Below are 24,114 nucleotides of genomic sequence, written 5' to 3'. Positions count from 1 at the left end.
AAACACAAATATTATTCTTGGCACTTTTTAATGGTGGCAAGTTGTTATACAAAGTCAAAGAGAATACAGTGTACCAAACAGAATAACAAAATACAAAATGCCAGATAACTTGATCACAGAAGTTAACTTGCAGCTCCAAAAAATTAAAATACATCATTCTTCAGTATGTATGAGATGTCTATTTACAAATTAAGTTAATTAAATGAAATAAAACCACTGTGACAGATATACTGTAATCATAACCCTTAAAAAAAACAAAGATGAAATATTAATCTATTCTTCATCCTAATGGATGGAAACTCTCACAACGTTGCATCAGAGACGTAGATGAAGGTGAAGGATAAAAAAGGTGGGAAAGCAAAGTTGCACAAACAGATTTTGTCACCGACAAAATATCACGTTCAGAACTGCTGAAAATGTCCGGTACTCTGCTGCGGTTCCACTTGCCCGGGCAAGTTACTGTTTGTGGACGTAGCCCGAGAAGCTCCACTTTGTCTTTTCAGGGCAGTGATCCTGTTTCTGACGTAGTCCTTTACACCTTTCCATGAACGGTTCCTCAGCGCTTCTGGCTCAGCCTCGAGACACTGAATGCAGTCGTTTTTCTGAGGCACCTTGTGTCCTTGAATTAAACGCATCATTTGTCTTTCAACAGCGAGGACCTCTGCTTCCTCCCATTTATGTTTACCATTATTTTGGGAGCCTGTGGGGTAAAAGAGAAACAAGTGAATGTCTGCCATCACTAAAAAAAGATTTCCAAAAATAAAAAAGATCTTACTGTCATCACTGCAACGCTTTGCTGTTCACATTTGTTCTCAAAGACTTCAAACCCTAAACTCCATCATCTTCAGCATCCATATTTTATTTTTGTCATTAACTTGAACAATGACGTGGACAGTAAAGAAACTCAGGAGATACTTTGCCTCAACTCTACTTTGATCTGCATTAATGATTTTACAATGTGTGGCCTATATTTCAAACCTGAGGGCTGTCACAACAATGTCAATATCTTTAGTAGTAAATATTTCACATGTCACCCCATATGTTGATCTGGATTAGAGAAGATTCCCACGACATGAACAAATTAGCTCATTTTGACATTGAAACAAACAATCAAGGCAATTAATGCAGGTATTAAATACAAACATACATCATAATCATTAGTTATTAATATGCCATGAAGTAAGAGGACACCTCTTGAGCCTCCACCCCTGAGATCAGTAGTATCACTCTGTTGCTCCGTGTCCTTGTACCTTAACCAGACTTCTCCTCTTGGTTCTTATTTATAAAACACAAACTAGACCTTTTTAATTCTTCTGACTACAGCTATTGTTAATCTAAACATAACTTTGTATGACTGTCTATAGCTGTGAAGATCTTTTTTTTTTTAAAGCCAAAGTGGCCAGATAGAAAGACTGTTAATGATCAACTTCAATACCTTTGTTGCCCCAGTTGACAGATTTTGGAGTTGCAGCTATGTTGGTGTCTGTTGTTGCTCCATGTGCTTGTTCAGGATAAAAACTCTGCTGATCCATTGTGATCCCATGATGCAGCTTGTTGTTCTCTTGCAGATTGGAATCTCTCTGTATTGAAGACAAAAATAAATCTTTTACATGTTCCATTTACTTATTCTCACACACACACACATATGTTTTGGGTTGAACATCTAGCTCATTAGCAATTTGGTGGTAACCAAATTAAATTGTCAAACAAAACTTATTTAATAGAGCTAATTCTTTAAGGCCCAATCAACATGATTTTAGATATTCAAGTCTTCATGAGTCGAGTGTGTGTGTTTTAGTGGCACTTGGTGGTGATGGTTGTGAATTGTAACCAGCTGCTCACTAACCGCTCACCCCTCCCTTTGCAAGTGCGCAGGAGAAGCTACAGTGACCGACACTCTGTCAGCCCTTGTGCTAAATACGTGTGGTCCTCCATTTGTCCAAAATTTCACTTCTCTTCTTACTTCTAACCCAGACGACGATGATGACGAGTACTACTACTACATCATCATCTTCTTTGTACGTATTTAACGTGGTGACAAAACGCAGTCTGTAGAGCAGTTTGTCTGTTTGAGTTAATGTATAAACATGGTAGCGCAACACGGCGACCTCTGTGTAAGGGGACCTACAGTGTATGTAGATAGAAATGGCTCATTCTAAGGTAATAAAAAACAACGGTTTATTATGTAAGGTCTTTATATACCACTGAAAACATCCACCCATTGTCAACCGCTTATCCTGTGTACAGGGTCGTGGGTAAACTGCAGCCAATCCCAGCTGGCATCGGGCGAGAGGTGGGGTACACCCCGGACAAGTCGGTAGTCGATCACAGGGCACACAGACATGAACTATTCAAAATCACACCTCAGCGGAGTCCCCGATTAACCTAGTCTGCATGTCTTTGGAGGGTGGGAGGAAAAACGTGTCCTTTTCTATTCTTACCGTAACAGTCCATTTTGACGTCATCCAGCTCCATGCTGCTGTCATGTCGCAGGGTTTGGACTTGATTATTGGGGCCTAAAATTTGGTTGGCCTCGTTTTCATCCAGGTTCATCATCTGTAGCATTGTTGTGTAATGCTTCCGGATTTTTGTCGATGTCAGGGTTTCAGGGTCTTGAGCTCCGCATGCTTTCACATATTTTTGGATGCAATCTGACCCGCTGTAGGCAGACAGTGCATTTGGCCGGCCAAACAGGAAGGGATTTTTACTGGGGACTCCACAGGTCTCACGAACCTTCACAAGAAGCTCCATAGCAGAAACGAATGATGGTTTTAGTAAAACCGGGACCATTCTGCCGCACTTTCCTCGTATATCTACTCTGGTGAAGAATCCACACATGGTTCTTTCCAAATCTGACACGCTTATGTCCATGCCAGCGTGCAGGTTCGACGTTTTCCGTGACATAAAAGCTGTTAGTTGCACTGATGATACCTCTCCGGCTCTTCTCCTGTTGAAAAGTATTGTTCGAGCCAGTATTACCTTGGCCAGAGCAGCATAGTTTTCTGCAGAAGGGCTCTCTCTGAGCTTTTTCTCAGCAACAACATGAACATTCTCCATGTGGAAGTTCAGGCGCTTTACATCTTGAGCTAACGGCACCTTCTTTGCGGTGTTCAGTTTTGTTACTCTGAGTGTTGTTAATGCACCTGCAGAAATGAGTTTGTTCCATTTTTTCTGGTACACAGAGAGGAACTTTCGTGCAGACTCTGCCAGACTTTCATCACCACACTCCACTGCGTTACCCTCAACGATACTACAGGCCTTCTGTAGGTGGTAGCCCAGCTTGATGGCGAGTGAAGGAATGCTGTACGATTTTTTTTCCGGATCGTAGCCTGCCAGGACGTTCACCGCAGACACCACATGTGGAAAGCTTGAGGGGAGAAAGAAGTCCTCCAGTTTCTTCAGAGGAGTTATCTTTTGAGCTTCGAGTACAAGCCTTGCTAACTGACGAAGGTTCTGCCTTATATGTTCATGCCTCTTCACATCTGATCCGTGTTGTTTAAACAGGAGCTCGCCAAACTGCAAGATGACCTTGTCATCCATGATAGCTTCAGCCACATGATCGTATGTCATCTGGGACAAAACGCTCTTAAAACCATCAGTTATGCCAAGGTCTTCTGAAGCTTCAAGAAAACACCGCAATGCGATACGCTTTCTTCCGATCTGTGATTCATTTTCATTCTTCACTTTCTCTGGACACAACCTCATGTGTCTGAACAAAGCTTTCCTCCCATAAAGACCTCGACAGTAAAGACAATGAAGAAAGTCTTGGGCTTTTCCAGTTTGCCTCGGCCTTTTTCTGGCAGCAAGTTGGCCTTTCCCTGTTTTCAAGACATTTTTTATTATGGGCAAAGTTTCCTTCATTTGTTAGTCTGTTCCATATCTTTTGTCTTTCTCTGGAATTTTTGGGATACTGAAAGGCAGCTGCAACCTCTGCTTTGTCACTGTGGACTGTCTCAAGATGCCGTGCCATTTTGGATATTGGCTTAGAGCAAAACACACAATAATTCCTCCTGTCATAAACACGCTTCGCTTTAGAATTTGAACATGGCGACACAACAGTTTCAGATGATTTCTTCTGATTAGTTGCACATGTCTTTTTGGGGGGACAGACACTTTCAGCCTTAGACAAAGAACTTCCCGCTTTAGCCCTTTTTTTCCTCGGGAGAGAAGGTCTTTTGTCTGTGTCGGCTGAGGAAGTGCTGTGACTGGATTCATCTGAAGAGCTCTCATGTGGGACATAAGAGAGGTCATCATCACTGTGATCTAAGTCATCAAGATCAGCATCCTCCTCTGATTCGGCGGAAGAATTTTCTTTTTTCTGAAAGAAAAAAAAAAAAAGCGATTACAATTTTCTTCACCAATACTGATGTTTTTAAAGTCAGACCTGCCTTTTTTCCAAATATCTTTCTTTCTAAGAAGTACCAACGATGCCGTACACAAATATTTCTGTAACTTTTCTTTAACGGAAATTTCTTTATTAGAATCCCATTTAGCATAATGCATTGGCCATACTTCCTGGGGTTCATTCAATTGCATGTTCATTATAAAACACTGACTATTAAATAACTTTTACATTTTGTCCAAAACTGCAACAGGTTATAGGACATTCTCTCACTCAAAGTAAAAAAAGTGCTCCAGGGGAGGCTACTGGACAGTGGGTTTTTTTAATAAATGAAATCCCACTGAAAAAGTATTACAGTATAAAACGGCTCAACAGCTCTCACATTAAACACCACATAACCGCAACTTATCAATGTAGTCAAAAGAACATATCCAAAAGTGACAGATAGCTATGCCCTAATATATCACATTGAAATGTGAAACCTTTTAGCACCAATACTAAAAACTAGCACATACTATTAAACCTGCAGTGCTGAACTTTTCTCCCCTTCTGATTGTGAGAGTCATTACACAACACTGTCGACACGTGCTTGTGATGTGTAGGCTCTGTTTTACTGAGTTGCTGCTGCCATCACTGTCTCCACCCTTCAGCTCTGGCAAACCAAGCATTGCTAGTTGCCACAAAACACATCACTACTAGTTTGCCAATGTGGGAATGTTGCCACAGACACCCAATATACAGGTGCTGGTCATATAATTAGAATATCATCAAAAAGTTGTGCCACACTCTAATCAGCTAATTAACTCAAAACACCTGCAAAGGCCTTTAAATGGTCTCTCAGTCTAGTTCTGTAGGCTACACAATCATGGGGAAGACTGCTGACTTGACAGCTGTCCAAAAGACGACCATTGACACCTTGCAAAAGGAGGGCAAGACACAAAAGGTCATTGCTAAAGGGGGCTGGCTGTTCACAGAGCTCTGTGTCCAAGCACATTAATAGAGAGGCGAAGGGAAGGAAAAGATGTGGTAGAAAAAAGTATACAAGCAATAGGGATAACCGCACCCTGAAGAGGATTGTGAAACAAAACCCCCAAATATGGGGGAGATTCACAAAGAGTGGACTGCAGCTGGAGTCAGTGCTTCAAGAACCACCACGCACAGACGTATGCAAGACTTGGGTTTCAGCTGTCGCATTCCTTGTGTCAAGCCACTCTTGAACAAGACACAGCGTCAGAAGAATCTCGCCTGGGCTAAAAACAAAAAGGACCGGACTGCTGCTGAGTGGTCCAAAGTTATTGTTCTCTGATTAAAGTAAATTTTGCATTTCCTTTGGAAATCAAGGTCCCAGAGTCTGGAGGAAGAGAGGGAGAGGCACAGAATCCACGTTGCTTGAGTCCAGTGTAAAGTTTCCACAGTCAGTGATGGTTTGGGGTGCCATGTCATCTGCTGGTGCTGGTCCACTACTCAGGTCCAAGGTCAACGCAGCCGTCTACCAGGAAGTTTTAGAGCACTTCATGCTTCCTGCTGCTGACCAACTTTATGGAGATGCAGATTTCAGGACTTGGCACCTGCACACAGTGCCAAAGCTACTAGTACCTGGTTTAAGGACTATGGTATCCCTGTTCTTAATTGGCCAGCAAACTGGCCTGACCTTAACCCTATAGAAAATCTATGGGGTATTGTGAAGAGGAAGATGCGATACGCCAGACCCAACAATGCAGAAGAGCTGAAGGCCACTATCAGAGTAACCTGGGCTCTCATAACACCTGAGCAGTGCCACAGACTGATCGACTCCATGCCACGCCGCATTGCTGCAGTAATTCAGGCAAAAGGAGCCCCAACTAAGTATAGAGTGCTGTACATGCTCATTCTTTTCATGTTCATACTTTTTAGTTGGCCAACAAATCCTTTTTTTTTGTATTTGTCTTAATATTCTAATTTTCAGAGATACTGGATTTGGGATTTTCATTAGTTGTCAGTTTTAATCATCACAATTAAATGAAATAAACATTTGAAATATATCAGTCTGTGTGTATGAATGAATATAATATCCAAGTTTCACTTTTTGAATGGAATGGAAATTGATCAGTATTTTGTGAACTCTTTGGCAAGGGCTTAAATGTAACAGATGTTCATTTAAGTGTAAAAGTTCAGCGCTCTAGCTTTAAAGAATAAATGAACAAACAAACTGAAAGATATACAGGTAACTACCACTGATTCTGAGGCGGACATTGGGTCCTCTGGTGTGTCCCAAGTCTCACTTTGTTTATCACAGGGTGCAGGTGATGCAGGTGAACAATCCGCTGAGCGTGACTGTGACTGAAAAACAAAACAAACAGTGAAGACATTTTTTTTAATGGCCCGCCCCATCCAGGCTGTGACTGGCGGGTTGACGAACAGTGACTGACAAGCATGTCGGCTTTATGAAAAGTTGAACAACAAAAGGCACCAATACAGCAAACGTTAAATGGCCAGCTAGCTAAACCCAAATCTTCTTATTTCTTCTGTCTTACCGCTTCAGCTGCTGACATTGTCACTCTGTCTCTGTCACAGAGCAACCGGAACACCTGCATTTATCTCGGTGCTCAGGTAGCAAGTCCGACTATGTTTTGAACAATTAGCGGCGGGGGGTTACGGTAGGTTGTTGTCTTAAAAGTTACTGGCACACTCCTCATGAATAATTTTTTCTGATTGCAAATAGGCCTACCTGCTTTAAGAGGCACATGCGAGAGCCCAGTGAGATAATGAGCAGACTGTAGCGCAAATAGAGAAGACAGCGTCACACACACTTTTTTTTTGTTTTATTAAATCACACATGACGACATCGCAATTGCGATTAGATTAATCATGCAGCCCTATTCTACACCCCAGTTGCCTTGTTACTGTGCATAGTTGAGTCGCTTGGCCTTGTTTCCATGTCGGAGGTATGGCTTTCTGATCCAAAAGTCCACCATGAAGGTCACTTCTGACCAGACTTCTATGGGCAGTAGATGGGTGTACCAGGGTCCGGCTATTTTCTGCAGTTCTGAGCAGATTGACTTCTTCCAGTTGCAAAGGTAAGTAAACGTGATGTGCCTTTCATCAGCTGCAGTAAGTTTATTTGGCTGACCACTGCGTCTACATCCTCAATGTTGGCTGCTTCTTTGTGCTTCTTCAAGAGAGTTTGGACAGCACATCTGAAATCCCTGCCTGCCGCAGTGGTATTCCTCCTACACAGCTGTTTATGTTTCAGTTAATGATTGTGTTTCAACCTACATATTTCAATTCATGATCATTAGCACCTGTTTGGTATAATATTTTAATCATACACTTGACAATATGCCTACAAAATTCCTGACTTTGTGCAAGTGTACCTAGAAGAATAGATGCTGTTTTGAAGGCAAAGGGTGGTCACACCAAATATTGATTTGATTTAGATTTTTCTTCTGTTCATTCACTTTGCATTTTGTTAATTGATAAATATATAATCTAAACTGAACAAAATTATAAACGCAAAACTTTTGTTTTGCCCCCATTCATCATGAGCTGAACTCAAAGATCTAAGACTTTCTCTATGTACACAAAAGGCCTATTTCTCTCAAATATTGTTCACGAATCTGACAAAATCTGTGTTGGGCATGGGTATTGCACAGGTGTGCCTTAGGCTGGCCACAATGACCTTCATACACAGCTGAATCTGCTAGGCATCACTACTCTTATTTTGAAAAAAGGTAGCGTCTAAAAAAACTTAACCTACCTGAACAGCTGTGTGTGGAGACTGCCCAACGTTGCTGTCATCTGGAGGTACCGATTCCAGCTTAATGGGGAGACAAAGTCAACAGGGGGTAACTGTGTAAAATTATCTATAATCTCTCATATTTTAGCTTTAATTTATAATTATAAGTGAAACAGCGTTTTAAGGTTGTAGTGGGTGGCAACCATCTGAAGACCACCTTCAATTAAAACATTGCTTTAACACACTTACTAGTTTATCCAACTCTGACAGTTGTTGAAGCAGTTGTGCACGATGATGTAAAAGCGTTGAACGCAATTTCTCATTGCTGGTCTGAAAGCAGAATTAAATTAGAAAGGGAGATGAAACTGTTAAGTGACTTACAATGGGCCAGATTTACTAAAGGTTTGTGTAAGTAAAAACATGTGCAAACTTGATATCGCCAGCAAATTAACACGGAACCTATTAACGGTGTGCACGGAGAATGACTCCTTCCAAAAGTGCAAGACAGCACCTGTTGTTCATTTACTTACTTACTTACCTTAATGAATATGCAATTTGGGGCGTTTCAGTTTTAGTGTGCAAAGTAATGGGAGGGTAACGTGCAAATAAATTTATTTACTAAATGCAATTTGATCCAACAAGCCTAAAAGCAACTTCATGTGAGTGCAACAGCATCTGTATTTAAAACGTTTGGAAGGAAGGTGCAAACCGCCAAGTGTTGCATGGCTGCTGTTATCGTTGCGAGGAGACACAGCTGTAATGCAAGAAGACGTAGAGAAAGTAAAAATATTAGATAATATTATTCAGTTATTTTATTTCATTTATTCAATGAACTATTTGAATAAAAAAATTTTTTGTATTTTCCTTGAAGCTTTGGCAATACTGTTGTATTAACATTCATGCCAATAAAGCAAATTTCGCTTTGACCTGACTTATTTTCTCTGTGAGAGGGAAGAATTTAGAAAGTTGCGTGGTGCTGCGGAGAGCCCCCACCTGCAGTGGTGCATGGATCGCGCGTAAAATTTATCCAGCCAGAGGGAACGATCACCAACTGTTCACAGCCGGTCGTAATGGCGACACAACGGGTGTACAGAGACAGAGACTGCGGAGCGACCGGGCATGGTGCGGACGGTTGGTGATCGTTCCCTCTGGCTGGATGAAGCACGATCTGCTAGCATTTCCTTGCGTCTGGGTCATTCCAGCGTACTGTAGCTGTTTCTGCTGGGGTTTTCTAAAGCAGTGCGGTTCCAAGTACTTAGTGCTATCTTAGGCAGGATGGGCAGTTACATAATGGTTTCCACATACTCGGGGCGCACTGAACGAAACAAACCAAGGTTTTTACGCAGTGGCTGCTTTCGCTCCCGACTCTCCATGGCGGAAACCATTAAAACATGCAAAACCTCATTTAAATACTGCCTCCTCCACCTACGCAATAATTCTTAGTTGATCACCCCTAACAGGTACTACAATTGAACGTGGAATATTTTAGAATGCACACGCAATTTAGTACTCTTTATTCGGGATGTTAGTAAATCCGGCCCAATGTGTACAATCAACAAATCACTACTATTTGTGAAGATGTACAATTAAGAGACCACAACACATCAAAACTTTCTTCTGTAATAACTTTTGGTGCTGTTCATTTCCTCACTTGTGGAGCTGTGTTCCCTTCTTGCGTTGGTTCTTTGTTAAGATGAGCAGCTGCATCAGGGACAGACTCATTTACAGCTCCTGAGGAAAAGATAGTCAGATAATGTAAGAGGAAGTTGGAGGCAACATCCAACAGTACTGTAATCTGAACTGCACCACTTGTTTAAACAAGTGACTGATCTGTAGTGTATTGAAATTTAAATTTTTAGCTTCACCTAGCTTAAACTAAGAGTCTAATACAGCAGTCATAGCACAGCAATAAATCCTACCTCCATGAAGGTAATAATGTTCAGTTTTTGTTTAAAGTTTGGGAGTCCTGCATTATCCTGTTAGGTGTTGTTGAAATTAACAAGAGTAGAGTTTGTGTGACTGCAGCTTCTAATGTATAGATTTTGGTCCTATAAACATTTGTAGTTTTATTTGTCTCATCTGGTTGCAAGACCAGTAAGACCTCATTATAAATATGTAAAAGACAGCATAATTCAGCATCTGAAATCTGAACATACAGCTGTTCATAATGGATCCTAACTTATTACCACAAACAACCTGTACTTCTTTACGGAAGAATTAGTCAATTTCAAAAACTTTAATTCAAGTATATATAGTTTTGGGGTTGACAAATTAAGATCTTCAAAAATTCAAAATATACATTCAGATTGCTCAAATTCAATCAGGATCTGAAAATATAAGTGAAGTAAAAAAATAAATAAATAAAAAGAAGAATACAACGGACAAGCCAGAGAACCACAAAGGTACTATAAATACAGCTTACCCCTGCAGGGTGATGAAGGTATCCACTGACGCTGCTCCTGAGAAGTGGATGAGGTATGGCTGTGAATGTTTCCGGCACCACCAAGAAATTCTACATTTGCTCCTTCAAAAGCAGCTTGAGATGTACTTACATGCGGTCCACACGACGGCAGGCTAATGGGCTGATCCTGAACTCCGTTTGGTACACCCTGATTGGTTAATGGAGGTTGAAATGAAGCTTTGTATGGGTCGTGGGGTGAGAAAAGTGGTAGATGTTGGGACCTACAGGGCTTTGAAGCTTGGTTTGTTTGGGGGAGAGATGGTGGTGGGATATTTTTTCCTTGGTTTGCAGTTAGCAGCATTGATGAAGTGTGAGGGATTTGCTGAGCAAATGAGGAAATCATGTGAGAGTCACACGGGATAGCAGTGTTGGCAAACAGCATGTTGGATGATGGATTGTTGCTACTGTGAGGGCCTTTGTACAGGGCAGAGTGAAGAGTGTTTCTGGATGATAAGGTGCTGAGATCACCCATACAGCTCTGGCTGGACGCCTGCAGGTGGTCGTAGGAGGGTCTCTGGTCACAAGACGAGCCCAGGTTGAGATGCTGAGAGGTGGGCAGCAGGTTGAGAGAGGGTCCTTGAGTTAAAGTTGTTGGCCAGCCATTCTGGTCTGCCCATGACTGACAGGCTCTGCGACTCCTATTTGCTGTCAGGTTGTCCATCATTCTCCATCACAGTTTGTTGACTGCAGTCTCTGTTATTTCCTTCGGAGACAAACAACATGCAGAACTGATAATCATGGTCAAAATCTGATTGTATTTCTCTTTTATTATAGGATAAATTTCAAAACATTCTTGTGGTTTGCCTTCAGCCTTGTATAACAGAGACATAAGAGGTGCGAGTGAGTGGTTTAGGATATTATACTGAACAACACTGGGGACATGACAGAGAAACAATTGATAGGATTCAGTTGGAAGGGATCCTATAGGCTGACAAGCTGAAAATAAAAAATGATGAGATACTGTAGAATTTCATAAAAAGATCAACCAATAAAAAGCATATATTAAAAATAGCCATACATTTTAAAAATGAAAATTAGATAGGTATTTTCTTTCTGATACCTGTCTAATACAGGTATCAGAAAAAAAATGATTGCTAATATTAGTATTCTTCTCTTATGAATAAGAGAAGAATACGATTGGATACTAAACTTTTTTATTCAATAGATTGGATAATAGGTAAAATTTCAGAACATCATAACAAAATATATAGAAAGATATTAACAATTATTTTATGAACAATTAATCTGCCAATAATTTTTTCGACCAGTATATTAACAGCTGTGTCAAGAAAATGCCAGAAAACAGTGCAAACGCATGTAATAAAACTGTAAGAGCCAAAAGGGACATATTCAATATTTTTGTCCACCAAACTGTCCGAAACGCAAAGATTGTGCTTCCCATGGTATAAGATGAAAAAAAAAGCATTAGAAAAACCTTTTTTGATTAAAAAAATATTTAAAAATCTGTTGCTAGACTCATCAATTAAGCCACCAACAGATTCAGCTCTAGAACTGATTATTGATTTGAGAAGCTGGAACCATCAAATGTTAATGAATCACATGAATCACGAACAAATTATCACTATAATATTTTTATCAAAAATATTTATTTTGTTGAGGATAAGGGACTGAAAAAAGATTTACTAATCATATTTGTTGAAAAAGATTTTATCATCACAGTTTTGAATGTTCTACCTCAGATTTGTTAAGTGATTCACTGTTTAGCATCAAGTGTTTCTGACCATAAAGAAAAGTTTAATCACATAATTAAACATCTGGTGTCATTTGTCATTTTCACTCCAGAAAAAAAAATCAGCCGTTAAACTTAATTTGACATATATCGTGATAATTGATATCAAATGATATGAAATCTTTTATCATGATAACATTTTTGGCCATATCGCCCAGCTCTACTTGAACATGACTATGACAATTAACAGGTCATAATAATGTCAAATAATCAAATAATCAACCAACTGGTACGGTTTGTTAAAAGCCATATATTTAGAAAAGGCAAATGGCCTGAGAATGCTGAAATAGTTCACTCCAGCTGTAATTTAACAAACATGAAAATAATGTGTGCCTTTTTCACAAAAACGTTACCCGTTACAGAACAGCTGATGCCTCCTAATACTCATAAGTCCTTACTCGGTGGGTGTGTGTGTGTGCGCGCGCGCGCTGGATGTTAAAAGTTTTCACATCACACTTGTGCAAGATTCACACAGCACCACGACTGAGTCTTAAACTCGTTGTGAGGTCTCAAAACCATGCTCATGGGTACACTTGTTAAACTCAGATTTAAGGTGAGCACAGACACACAAACCTTCCTCCTTCAGCAGATGAACGTAAACTTTAAGTGTCGAACTCTGCACGCACAGTGAAGGTCAAACACCCGAGTGAAATAACAATGTTGAGTTTTCACACATGGCTTTAGTAGTTTGTAATTTGAAAACACACATTTCCTGTCTTACCTCTTGTAGTAACGTTGCCCAGCCATGCAGATAAATTTTTTTTTCAGGTTTTAATTAAAAGCTCGTACGTAAAGTCGTAACGTTAACGTTACTGCGTCATTTGCATAAACCGTTTTGAATTGCAGCATAGTTTTTTATTTGCCCCAAATTTTACAGTTATACTTACTTTGGGGGATTTTAAGCTAAATCGTTGTAGGTATAATCATAACTTATAACGTTACACATCGGCACGCTGTGTCGTAGCAGCGTGATTTCTTCATTTCTGTAGCTAACCTAGCTTCATTTATTAGCTGTTAGCTGTTAGCATGCTTGGCTGTGTAATTATTCGTAGAACTGACGACTGCAAAATGACAAAGCTGGAAAAAAACGCATCTGCGGGAAATAACGTTGCATCAAATTTTTAGTCAAGTGTCCAAGTAATGGATACCATTATTAGAAGAGCACCGGAGGTAGAGGCCGTTTGTTTACCTCCCAGTTCAGCTCTGACAGACTTCTTCTTCTTCTTCTTCTTCTTCTTCTTCTTTAGGGTTTAATGGCGGTTGGCAAACCAGTTTAACGGTGCATTACCGCCACAAGCTGGACTGGAGTGTGGAACGAGAGATTAAGCAGGAAATAAATGAAATAAACAAAAACAAAAAACAAAACAAAAAAAACAAACATAAATTAAATTCTTTTTCCTAACTCAGTTTCTTTAAGAAACTTAATTATATGACAATATATCTGGCCTGCTGTTTTCCCCAAGAGACCCGCCAATGAGATATCATGATGTTTTGCCTTCGGTAATGACTGAAACAGGCGTTGCCTATTGATAGTGTATCTGCTACACTGAAGGAGAACATGTTCAACCGTTTCTAGTTGGTTACAATATATACATTTCCCAGTTGGGTGCTTACCTATTTTATATAATGAAAGGTTGAGACCTGTATGTCCTATTCTCAGACGAGTGATTATATTTTCTTCCCTACGTTTCCAGCCCACCATCCTTCCGGCACCAACCTGTCTCTGTACATTATATAGGTGCCTTCCAGTTTCACTATTGTCCCAATGCTCCTGCCAAACTGACTGTGCATAGGTCCTGATAAATGTCTTAGCTTCATCTTTAGTTAATGGGGTTTTTAGGTCTACATGTTTGATTTTGAGTGTTCCTTTGGCCAGAATATCCACCTGCTCATTTCCCTCCACACCAACATGAGCAGGAACCCAAAGGAAGCATGTGGATCATCCCTTTAGCTCCATCCTGTACAATATAAGGAATATGTCATTGAGGATTTTGGATCTAAATGATGATTTGCCAGATTTAATACTCATTAGAGCAGACAAGCTATCAGATGCAATGACTATTTGTTTCCCTCTCTTCTATCCACTGCAGGGCCAGTACTATTGCAGTCAACTCTGTGGTATACACTGAGACATGATCTGATATTCTTTTCTTGATATATGACTCACTTGCTGGGAAAAAGACTGCTGCACCTGCACGCCCTGTATCAGGATCTTTGGACAGTGCCCACCCAAAGGATTTCCATTCACTACTACAACTCAGACTCAGTTGTCTGAGTTGGTGTAAATCCTTCCCTCAGTGTAATGTCTATTTCTTCTCCTGTTAAGTCCACAATGTCCAAGAATCTTCTTGCTGCATGCAACACCACCTTAAACCTCTCTGACTTGCTCGGCACAATTTAGCACCATGGCAACAAATGCCAGAAATGTATCCTGTTCCTTTTGCACTGCTGCTCTTTCATCTTTTCTTTCTGCTCTCTTGATAGCTTCGGCGTATGATTTTACTCATTTTTATCTGTTTTATTTTTCCGGGCATTGTGCTGACCCCGCATGGTGATTTCCCGCACAGTGAATGCACTTTACTTGTTCCTGCTCCCCTTCACACTCCTGACTTTCACAGTTCTTCTTCACACATCTCCCACATCTTCTGACTCCTCTACATACTACAGCCACATGTCCATATAACATCACGTTGTCTGGAATATTCTACAGAAGCACCTTAGTGGAGCTCTTTCATAAGGCCTCACCCTGTAACATGTAATCTAAAGGGCCTTTTCCACTGCATGGTACCAGCTCAACTCTACTCGCCTTTTTTTGGTTTTCCATTGTGGAAAAGTTGTGTGTGTGTATATGTGTATATATATATATATATATATATGTGTATATGTATATGAATATCTAAAGCAGGTGTTAACACCTACATTTGACTGAACAAAACAAAACAGAGTCCTTCAGTGTTTCAAAAATGAATTTCAGAAGATGAAAACCACTTTGCATAATTCACTTCAGACAGTAGAAACAGGTGTGAAAAACAACTTCTGTGACCTTGGACAACAACAAAAAACAATCAATCAGAGCCAGAAGGTGTTTTACTGTACATCTGAGACTCTAGAGAGTGTAAAGTGTAGAGAAACTGAAATAACTCATCAGAAGATCCAGAAATCTCAAACTAAAACTGATGTCTGATAAGGATTAAATCACACAATTGGAAACAGCATATTAGTATAGTGAATACTTCTCCAATCTAATCTCTTCGTCTAAATTAAGTCAAGATTCTGCTGACCGGGCTAATACTTTAGAATTCAAATTGATTTGTAGCTGTATGAATGTTCAAGGCCAGATGATATAACATAGTTTCAGTATTTGGTATTTGAAAAGGGTTTAACCTTTATTTATTCTGATTTTCTACACAGACATTATAGTCTAAGTAAAGTCTTAATTACCTTTAAAATATCTGTAACCCTCGTCACCATTACATATAAAATAATAATAAGAGACGTTTAGATGTAAAGTATGAGTCTAGAGTGTAATAAATATCAAGCAATCATGATGCAAACATTTTGATGGTAAAAGTTGAAACAAATAATGTCACAGAGACATCTCAGTGTGACAGATTTTGATATCAGTGGTTTTAGCATCACCAGCCGCAGCAATACTGAAATATGGGAAGAGTTTCTCAGTGAAAGTGTCTCTGTGAGTGTAGATGTGAGTCATTACTTCAGGGTCGTAGAAGGACACCTCCCCCCTGTCATAGTCCAGCTGGACTCTGATCCTCTGGGGACTCTTCTTCACTCTGACAGTCGTTCCAGCTCCATCAGTGTATATTCCATTTTGATGCAATAAACACCAGATTCCAAATTCTGGTGATGCATTTCGCTTTCCTTTCCTATCAACTGACTCTTTAGCCAAACCCACAAGCCAGACAGGGTGGTCTCCCACCTCCACCTCCCAGCTGTGGTTCCCTGAGCTGAAGCCCTCACAGCCCAGAACAGTGGCATACATTGTGTTTCTCTCTGGATTGTCAAGCAGCTGCCAATATGTGTCTCCACGTCTCACACTGGTTAGATCATCAGACAGATAGAGACCGGGATTTGCAGTGTTTGGGTCCAGAATGACAGGACTGAAGTGGACCTTGTCCTTCATTTTCTCCCAGACTCTGAAGGACAGGTTGCCCAGGTGTTTGGCCACATCTATCAGCGCTCCTGAGAGCAGCTGTGGATCTGACAGTGAGCGCTGGACTCTGGCTCTGGTCTGAGTGGCTTTATAACTGCTGAGGAATGGCACGCTGGGTTTCTGCAGGTCTTCTTCAACAGCAGAGATACTGTCTGACAGAGAGGAGATCTGCTCCTGAATCTTCTTCATCTCTCTGCTCACAGTCTCCCCCTTCTGCTCCTCTTCCTCCCTCAGAGCTGCCAGTCTGGACTCCTCTTCCTCTTTCAGGAACTGGTGGAGCTTGTTGAACTCGGCTCTGATCTGCCTCTCTGTGGACAACAGCTGCTTCTTGGAGTGTTGAATCACTTCATTGTATGTTTTCTCCACTTGTTTGTATTTGTCCCTCTTGTCCTGCAGAGACTCTAAGTCAGATTTCAGCTGGCCCTTCAGGTCACTGACTGCTTGTTCTATAGGAACGACCTTGTGACTCTTGTGGAGAGAAAACTCACAGACAGGACACACAGCTCTCTGCTCGTCCTCACAGAATAATCTAGGCTCTTCTTGATGTTTACTACACACCACCTCCACCTTCTTCTCTCCTTGTCCTGCCTCAGGTGATCCAGCTTTCTGTCTCCCAGCAAAGGAGTCAGCCAGTTCTTTCAGTGTAAAGTTCACATGTGGATACTCCTTTGATGATTTTCTTTTGCAAATGGGACAGTTTTTATTTTCAGCTTGTTCCCAGAATTGTTGCAGGCAGCTTGAACAGAAGCTGTGGTTGCAGCTCAGAGACACAGGCTCTCTGAAAGTCTCTGAACACACGTGGCAGTTCAGGTAACGTTCAACAAGAGCTCTCTCAGCCATTTGACATGCAAGTTAGACTTACAGTAAGACCGACCAAGTTAATATCTCTTCCTTTGAGTGCCTAAAATCTTCCAAATATGTGTTTTCCAGCAGAGATCTCTCACCCTGTAATGTCCTCAGCTCTGTTCAACAATGTCAAAACCAACAGCAGGAAGTGATGTCATGTAATCTCGTCGCCAGCAGATGCCGCTGAGTCCTTTTTATATACAGTCTACAGCGAGTCATTACCGGACTGTTTCCATTTACAGGTGTCTGTAGGAAGACAAACACAAAAGGCAAATTCCCTTAAAAAAAAAAAAATCTGATCTGTAATTTTCTTTCACTCAGCAAAGAAAAATAAAAATGCTCATAAAATGCCATAAACAATGGCTGTGTTTAACCCATATGTAGATATATCCAGGTAACATGAAAGCACTGGAAGGCTTTTGTTTAGATTTCATTTAATTTCAACCCCTTTTCAGCTTGTTCCCAGAATATTTGCTGGCAGCTTGAACAAAAGCTGTGGTTGCAGCTCAGAGACACATGATCTCTGAAAGTCTCCAAACATAAATGACAATCTTAGTAACTTTCATAAAGAAAATTATGACTTACCCTATCAATTTCCTTCAGATTGCTGGGGTGGTGATGGTGCAGTGGATAAGACACATACCTTTGGTGTGAGAGACCTGGGTTAAAATCCACTGTGAGACACCTATTTGTCCCTGAGCAAGACCCTTTACCCCTAGTTCCTCAAGGCGTGCAACCTCTGACATATATAGTAATTGTAAGTTGTTTTAAAAGAAAAAAGCATCAGCTAAATGAATTAACGTAATGCTGCTTCAAATCTTTTAAGTTAGTGGCTAGAGATCTCCCGCACTGTCATGAGTTGTAGTTTTTGCCATTTGTTTCTGGTGTCCTTCTGTTTTCCTGTTCTTCTTGTTTCCTTGTCCTTAGTGTTTATGTCTTGTCTGGTGTTCTAGCTCGTAGTCCTGTGTTGTTTTGATATTGGTTTGGTAGTCTACTTGTTATATTGTTTCTTAGTCACTGCCTTGCTCTTGTTCCTGCGTTTTAGTTCTTTGTCCTTGTTCCCAGTCCTGTACCTTAGTTCATGTTAAGTGTTCACTCTGGTCTGTTTTGTGTTCAGTAACCTGTGTTCCGTCTGTTCCCCCGGTTGTCTCTCTGCCTGCCTCGTTAATCTCATGTCCTTCACCTGTGTTGCTCCTGCCCTGCTCGTTAGTCCCTGTGTGTGTGTGTATATATACCTGGTGTTTCTGTCTTGTCTTTGTTGGGTCATTGCATGCTGTCTCCTGTTGTTGCTGTGAGGTCTCCTGTTGTATGTTGTCACCCTGTGTTGCAGTTTGTTCTCGTGTCTTCAGCCTTACTCGCCGTGTCTCCCTGTTACCCTGCTCATTTTTGGATTCTGGTTTTCACCCTTTTGGATTTCTGTTGGACAGCCTTTGCTTTTGGACTCAGTCAATCAGCCACTCTGTTGTAAGTGTGCTCGGCTTTTGTTTGCTTATTAAAACCCCTCTGAACTGTTCCTGCTGGCTTTCGTGTCCTGCATTTGGGTCCTCCAACCTACTACCTGCTTCACCCATACCAAACCCTGACACGCACTGTACATGACTTGTGGTTTTGTTCAACAAGTCAGAATTTGCTTTCAATTTCACCTCTGTCATTGGTTAATCATTAATTGATTAAGGATATCTTATAATCCTAGAGGGGCTATTTGTTGTACAGTGGTAGTAAATGCAGTCCTGTCTTTTTATTACCAGCAGATAAAAACGGATATTTTACAAGCTGTCCAATCTGGGCTCAAACATTATTAAGCCCTCTGTTTCCCTCTGTGTGAGGATCTGACCAGTTTGAGAAATCTGGTCTTAAACACCAATTTAACATTTACCAGTTAACATTTGTATCTCAACAAAATGTTGTGGCTGATTTTGACTATCTAAATGAAAATCTACAAAAATATACTTTGGACAAGGAACCTGTTAAACAGAACAAACCACAAACTCGAAAGTTGTTATTTACTGTAGCCTACCGATGATGTGAAGGAACATTAAGGAAGTGTGTGTGAGTATATTTGTTTTTGCCCATTTGAGCTTTAACCTATATTCGTATGCAACTGAAATATTCTTCCTCTTGTTGATTGCAGATTACAGCTCTCGCTTATCTCTGGACATTGTCTGATAAATTTTTGGATGCCTGTACCTGACCATGCGACTCCAAAGATGACACACGAATCAGTTGTAGCAACTGTCTGTAAAATCAACAACTTTACAACTTGTTTTTGTGTCTTTTTCACTTTATTTATTTTCATTGCAAAACCCATAAAAACTACTGTAAAACAATGAATAGTGTCGGTGTTCTTACTTGGCATATGTAAGACTTACCAGGATTGTGTGGATCAAACTAATATATAACCCAATCTGAACTGATACATGTGTGAAATAGTAGTTTAAACTACACTGATAAATCTTTTAGCTTTCAAGTTTTACTCACAAAGAGGTAACAGGCAGTAAGTGGAAATAAACTGACTTCCTCCCCAGCAGGAAAAGTTCAAGCTTTGTCTCCCCCTTGTGGAAATGTCCACACACAAATATAACAGAATTTGTGTATGTGTAAACGCACATGCACTGTATATGAATGTAAAATGCATTACAGAAGCGATCAGGCATCACACATCTCCTTGCAACATAACTTACAAACAGCCAGTATAGTTTATATATACACAAAAATATAATATAACATTTTTTTGCAGATCATTACTGATGTGATGATCAACAAAAACTGCTGTGAGGTTTCTCTTTAAAGTTGTATTAAAAACCTAAAAGCTCAAAAATTCCTGAAAACTTTCTGTTCCAGTAATTTTCTGCATTGCAGCAACATAAAAACACATCTCAGCATCAACATATACAGTACAGTATAGTTACTCATCAGAACGAGATTTTAACATATGCTACCCAACAGTATATTCAGGTGTTAAAATATGTTCTACTTCGACAACGTGTTGTTTGGATGGTAATGAATTAAAAAATAAAATGTCTTTGAATGGATTACTCTTACTTTAAGTACAACATACTGCTTATACTGTACTTGGAGGAGATACAGGAGAGTATTTTTTCATTATGGTACTTTCACTAAGTAAAGGATGTGAGTACTTCTTTCAACACTGTGAGTATGTGCATTTGCAGGATTAGTACTTGCAGTAAAGAACAGACTACACTTTACACAAGAGTAAAGTCATCCTTGTTCTGCATTTGACCCCAAAAGGAGCTCTTGCTCCATGTAACACTTAACCCAAGCTCTCCCCCAGAAACTCTGAATAACTGCATACACAAGCAGAGCGTCTACACAGAGGTAAACACTGTGTGTGACTGTGTTTTCTGTTTCAGTGTGTTACAGGCTAGCTGGAGAGAACCAGAGCTGGAGAAAGAAAGAGAGGAGCAGTGATGAATGAATATTTGATTGGCTCCTCTCTGGCCCTGTGTGCTGCAATATTGATGTGGTCCAGAGGCCTTGAGTCCGTCTCTCTCTGGTTCCTAGATATATCAGCACAATGCTAACACACCTGAGCTCTCCCTGACCTCCCAGTAGAGAAAACCAGTGTGGTATGATGACGACAATTGTCTGTATGTGTGAGTAAAGTGAAAGTATATACCGGATTTCCTTACATGCGGTTTTCTCACAGAATTTAAACATCTTGTGAGTTGGAAAATACCTTTTCTCTGCATTGTGCTGGTCACATACCATAGCAACTGAAAGTACATGAATCTGATTGGCTGGCAGGTGCCTGTTAATATTGTATGTGAGTCACAAAAAGTGAATCAAAATCTTTTTCAATATATATACTGAACAAAATTATAAACGCAACACTTTGGTTTTTACCCCCATTCATCATGAACTGAACTCAAAGATCTAAGACTTTCTCTATTGCTGCAGCTACCAGAATTACGGTGTTTCTGCCATTGTTCTACATCATTAAATGTTATTGTTGAGAATATATTGTTAGAGCGAAGGTGGTCTGCATTGGCATCATTTAAAGTATTGTGTAAAGTTAAGATTACAGTGTCAAAACTCTATTGCTATTGTCATCATTTAGAGTGTTATTTTATAGTGTAAAGTTAAGATCACAGTGTTCAGACTCTATAGCTCTGAGTGTGTGTGGTCAAAAAAATCACCAGCAAAGGAAAATGTAGAAGCAGAATTAGTGAATATTGTGTTACAAAGCATACATCAATACAGTAAGAAGGTCCTATCTATAGCACACAGCACAAGAGACACCAGCTTATTCCACAAAGTCAGGTTTCTGGTTAAAAAAGCAGAGGGCATGCCTAGGACACAGAGAGGGGGAGCATTGCAGATAAACAATTAGACATCAGTCAAGAAACAGTCATCAGTGATTATCCTTAATAAATATTAATAATCATTTTAATCAGTTTTATTATCTTTAATCAGTATCAATAAGTAATCATTCTTATATCATCATTTTTGATAATTTTATTAGTATTAATCATTAATCATTCTTAATCATTTTCTTTTTACCTAGATGTGCTTCGGTTTTTACTTATAAGTAGTGAACTGTAGTCATGAATACAGAAACAAGCTCACTGTGGTTAGATCCTTGAGTGGGAGGAATGACTGCAGGAAGTGGCTGCAGGTGGTTCGCCTTGTCCAACTGTCATCTACTGTAGATTATGACTATAGGAGAGGCTGCAGGTGTGCAAGATCTGCTGACACTGTGACAGTGCATGCTTCATTCTGCTGTTACCTACTGTTGTGATTACATGAGGAACTGCTGATGTGTTAATCTGCTAATATTAAGACTACATGCTTAATTACTGATTAAGGGGTTTGATTGTCAACTTCCAACCTCTGGTTATTATAGCCTGTGTGAGCTTTGAGTGAATTTGCTTAAGGAATTTTTGCATTGCAGAAAAGCGACAGAGGCTGACAGAAATCAGGACAGACAGGATGACCAAAAAACCATCAGATGCTTGATAAAAACACGACAGAGAGATAATAAGCAGAAAGCAGCCAGCATAACATCAAGATTGCTGTAAGAAACCAAGCATTAATGAAAAATGCAACTTTACTTATGTTATTCTTATATTAAATTGTTAAATAATTGTGTGTCAAATTAAGCATGCGTAACCTTTACAAAATACGGTGAGACTTAAGTTGAAATGTAAATGATGAACTTCTTATCCAGTAGTATAAAGATGTAGAAAGTTAACAATCCAGTAATAAATGACAGCTGGGGAACAGTGTTAATTGGTAAAAACACCACAACAACAGAGAAAAAGAAGTTCATCATGAGGAAAGGAGGGGGCAAACCAGCCCAGAGGGGATATATAAGACTGTCTGCAGACCATAGGGTTGACTTCATCCTCCGACCTGCTGGGATGTTGTACGGGTTTATGTGTCCTGTTTTGGAATAAACTCTTTCGCACCGACTCTTGACCGTCTCCAGAGAAGTTTTTGTTTGCAAATTTATTGACTATAATAGAAAGCTAATGGAGTATTTTTTGACAAAGTTTATAAAGCTGGTGAAGGTGGGGACCAGGCTTAACTGGCCCAGCCTGGTCGCACATCTGACCCAACATTATGCTGCACGATCATGCGCAGTAGACGCTGGTGCCAACAGGAAGTAGCCTTGTAGTAGTATTTTATTGGTCCAAAACTGGTTTCACTGCTCTCCATTCAAATCTGTCCAGTACTGTCAGTGGGCCCAGAGTGTTTGGGAGCTATAAAGCTCCTAAATTTTTCAAAATCTGATCATGAATTCGCGGGCAGCACTGCCAACTTTGTCTATCATGTTAAACCTTCAGCTTGACTTCATCAACAGTAAAACAGAGTGGGGCAGTTGTTTTATTTTGCAATAACCATGTTTCTATTTCCCAAATTACCCTGGTTTTGGTCCAAGTGATTTAAATGTATTAATTTATTGGTAATAAACTAACATTTCACGCAATGATTTGTCCAACATGCGACTACACTCACAGGAGGAAAGGTGGAGGTGAGAAAACAATTGTCATCCAAGTCTGGTATACATGATTTATTACCATGGGGATCCCACCATAACTCATTTCATCTGGAGCTAATTGTAAACCTTGAACACTGACTCTTCTGTCCACCTCTACTCGTACAGTGTGCGCTCACAATTTATGTCTATCAGTCTTTGGTCAATAAAATCCAGAACTTTTCATCTAAAAATAAAAACAGGAATCTGCATTACAGAATTTTGGCTCTTTAAGAAGATTTATTGCTGATGTTTCTTCACACTTGCTTAAGATCACCTGTCAGCCATAAAGCAAAACTGTGATCTTTTTTTTCCCCTTTCTGTTTACTTGTGATTAAATCTGACTATCCATAGGGGGCACCCTTTCATTTAGCTGTTGCTGCTGTGGCACGGTGCTGTGCTACCCCTGTGTCATGTTCTACGTTCTGTCTCATTTCATTCCCTAATGTGAAGCCTGTGCTGCATTATGATATCACATTTTACCATCAGCATTCAAGTTTGATGTAAAGTCTCTCCTTCTGCATCAACAACATCATCAACAGGGTTCAGAGGTTCAAAGATGGATTAATATTCTTGACTGTTGATTCATTTGGAGCTGTAGATGGGTTTTGAGTCTGTGTCGGGGTCACATTTCTGTGCATGACACCTGCTTACTAGTAGGAAGTGCCTCCTCTGTCATCAACACTGCAGAGAAGAAGAAACAGAGTTTAGGCTCAGCAGGAGGGGCACTGTAACTTATGACTTCTAACTGCAGTTTTTTCTGCTCTCTTGTTGTCTGCTCTGTGGATTAAAATATTTTGTGTCTTTCCTCACAGAATATTTCCTATTCAA

At 40.1% G+C, this 24,114-nt stretch overlaps 2 protein-coding genes and 1 long non-coding RNA gene across 6 annotated transcripts; 1 reads left to right on the top strand and 2 right to left on the bottom strand.

The window, feature by feature from the left end:
• Positions 1–11: 11 nt before the first annotated feature.
• Positions 12–13,511, bottom strand: LOC119891249. Of its 4 annotated transcripts, none has more exons than XM_038702690.1 (10): positions 13,458–13,511; positions 10,610–11,221; positions 10,480–10,516; positions 9,709–9,788; positions 8,307–8,387; positions 8,079–8,138; positions 6,554–6,661; positions 2,442–4,318; positions 1,436–1,580; positions 12–700 (listed from the first exon to the last, which is right to left on the bottom strand). In XM_038702690.1, exons 2-8 carry the CDS (start codon positions 11,180–11,182, stop codon positions 3,674–3,676), a joined length of 1,584 nt encoding a protein of 527 aa, XP_038558618.1. In that variant the 5' UTR covers positions 11,183–11,221; positions 13,458–13,511; the 3' UTR covers positions 12–700; positions 1,436–1,580; positions 2,442–3,673. The 4 variants fall into 4 exon arrangements, with proteins under 4 accessions (XP_038558618.1, XP_038558616.1, XP_038558615.1 ...); XM_038702688.1 differs by having other exon boundaries at positions 13,417–13,497; XM_038702687.1 differs by lacking the exon at positions 13,458–13,511 and adding an exon at positions 12,990–13,410.
• A 1,708-nt stretch (positions 13,512–15,219) lies between these two features.
• On the bottom strand, positions 15,220–18,374 carry LOC119892527 (nuclear factor 7, ovary-like). Its single transcript, XM_038704802.1, has 2 exons — positions 17,871–18,374; positions 15,220–17,531 (listed from the first exon to the last, which is right to left on the bottom strand). Exon 2 carries the CDS (start codon positions 17,277–17,279, stop codon positions 15,855–15,857), a length of 1,425 nt encoding a protein of 474 aa, XP_038560730.1. The 5' UTR covers positions 17,280–17,531; positions 17,871–18,374; the 3' UTR covers positions 15,220–15,854.
• A 143-nt stretch (positions 18,375–18,517) lies between these two features.
• LOC119892037 lies at positions 18,518–19,616 on the top strand. Its single transcript, XR_005442502.1, has 2 exons — positions 18,518–18,749; positions 19,417–19,616. It is a non-coding gene; the product is annotated as an uncharacterized LOC119892037 (long non-coding RNA).
• The last annotated feature ends 4,498 nt before the right edge of the window (positions 19,617–24,114 follow it).

This window comes from Micropterus salmoides, unplaced genomic scaffold, assembly GCF_014851395.1.
Source record: "Micropterus salmoides isolate LMB-PRFRI ecotype aquatic unplaced genomic scaffold, ASM1485139v1 Ms_hic_scaffold_7, whole genome shotgun sequence".
NCBI classification, from domain to species: Eukaryota; Metazoa; Chordata; class Actinopteri; order Centrarchiformes; family Centrarchidae; genus Micropterus; species Micropterus salmoides.
This window is presented reverse-complemented; position numbering and strand designations above follow the sequence as displayed.

What these genes read in the sequence shown, in the direction of transcription:
- LOC119892527 (XM_038704802.1), bottom strand. Translation starts at nt 17,279, where the DNA reads ATGGCTGAGAGAGCTCTTGTTGAACGTTACCTGAACTGCCACGTGTGT.
- LOC119891249 (XM_038702690.1), bottom strand. Translation starts at nt 11,182, where the DNA reads ATGATGGACAACCTGACAGCAAATAGGAGTCGCAGAGCCTGTCAGTCA. An exon ending in AAGGGAACACAGCTCCACAA is followed by an intron (nt 8,388 to 9,708) that starts GTGAGGAAATGA and finishes TTCTGCTTTCAG; the next exon opens with ACCAGCAATGAGAAATTGCG. An exon ending in TGTCCGCCTCAGAATCAGTG is followed by an intron (nt 4,319 to 6,553) that starts GTAGTTACCTGT and finishes TTTTTCTTTCAG; the next exon opens with AAAAAAGAAAATTCTTCCGC.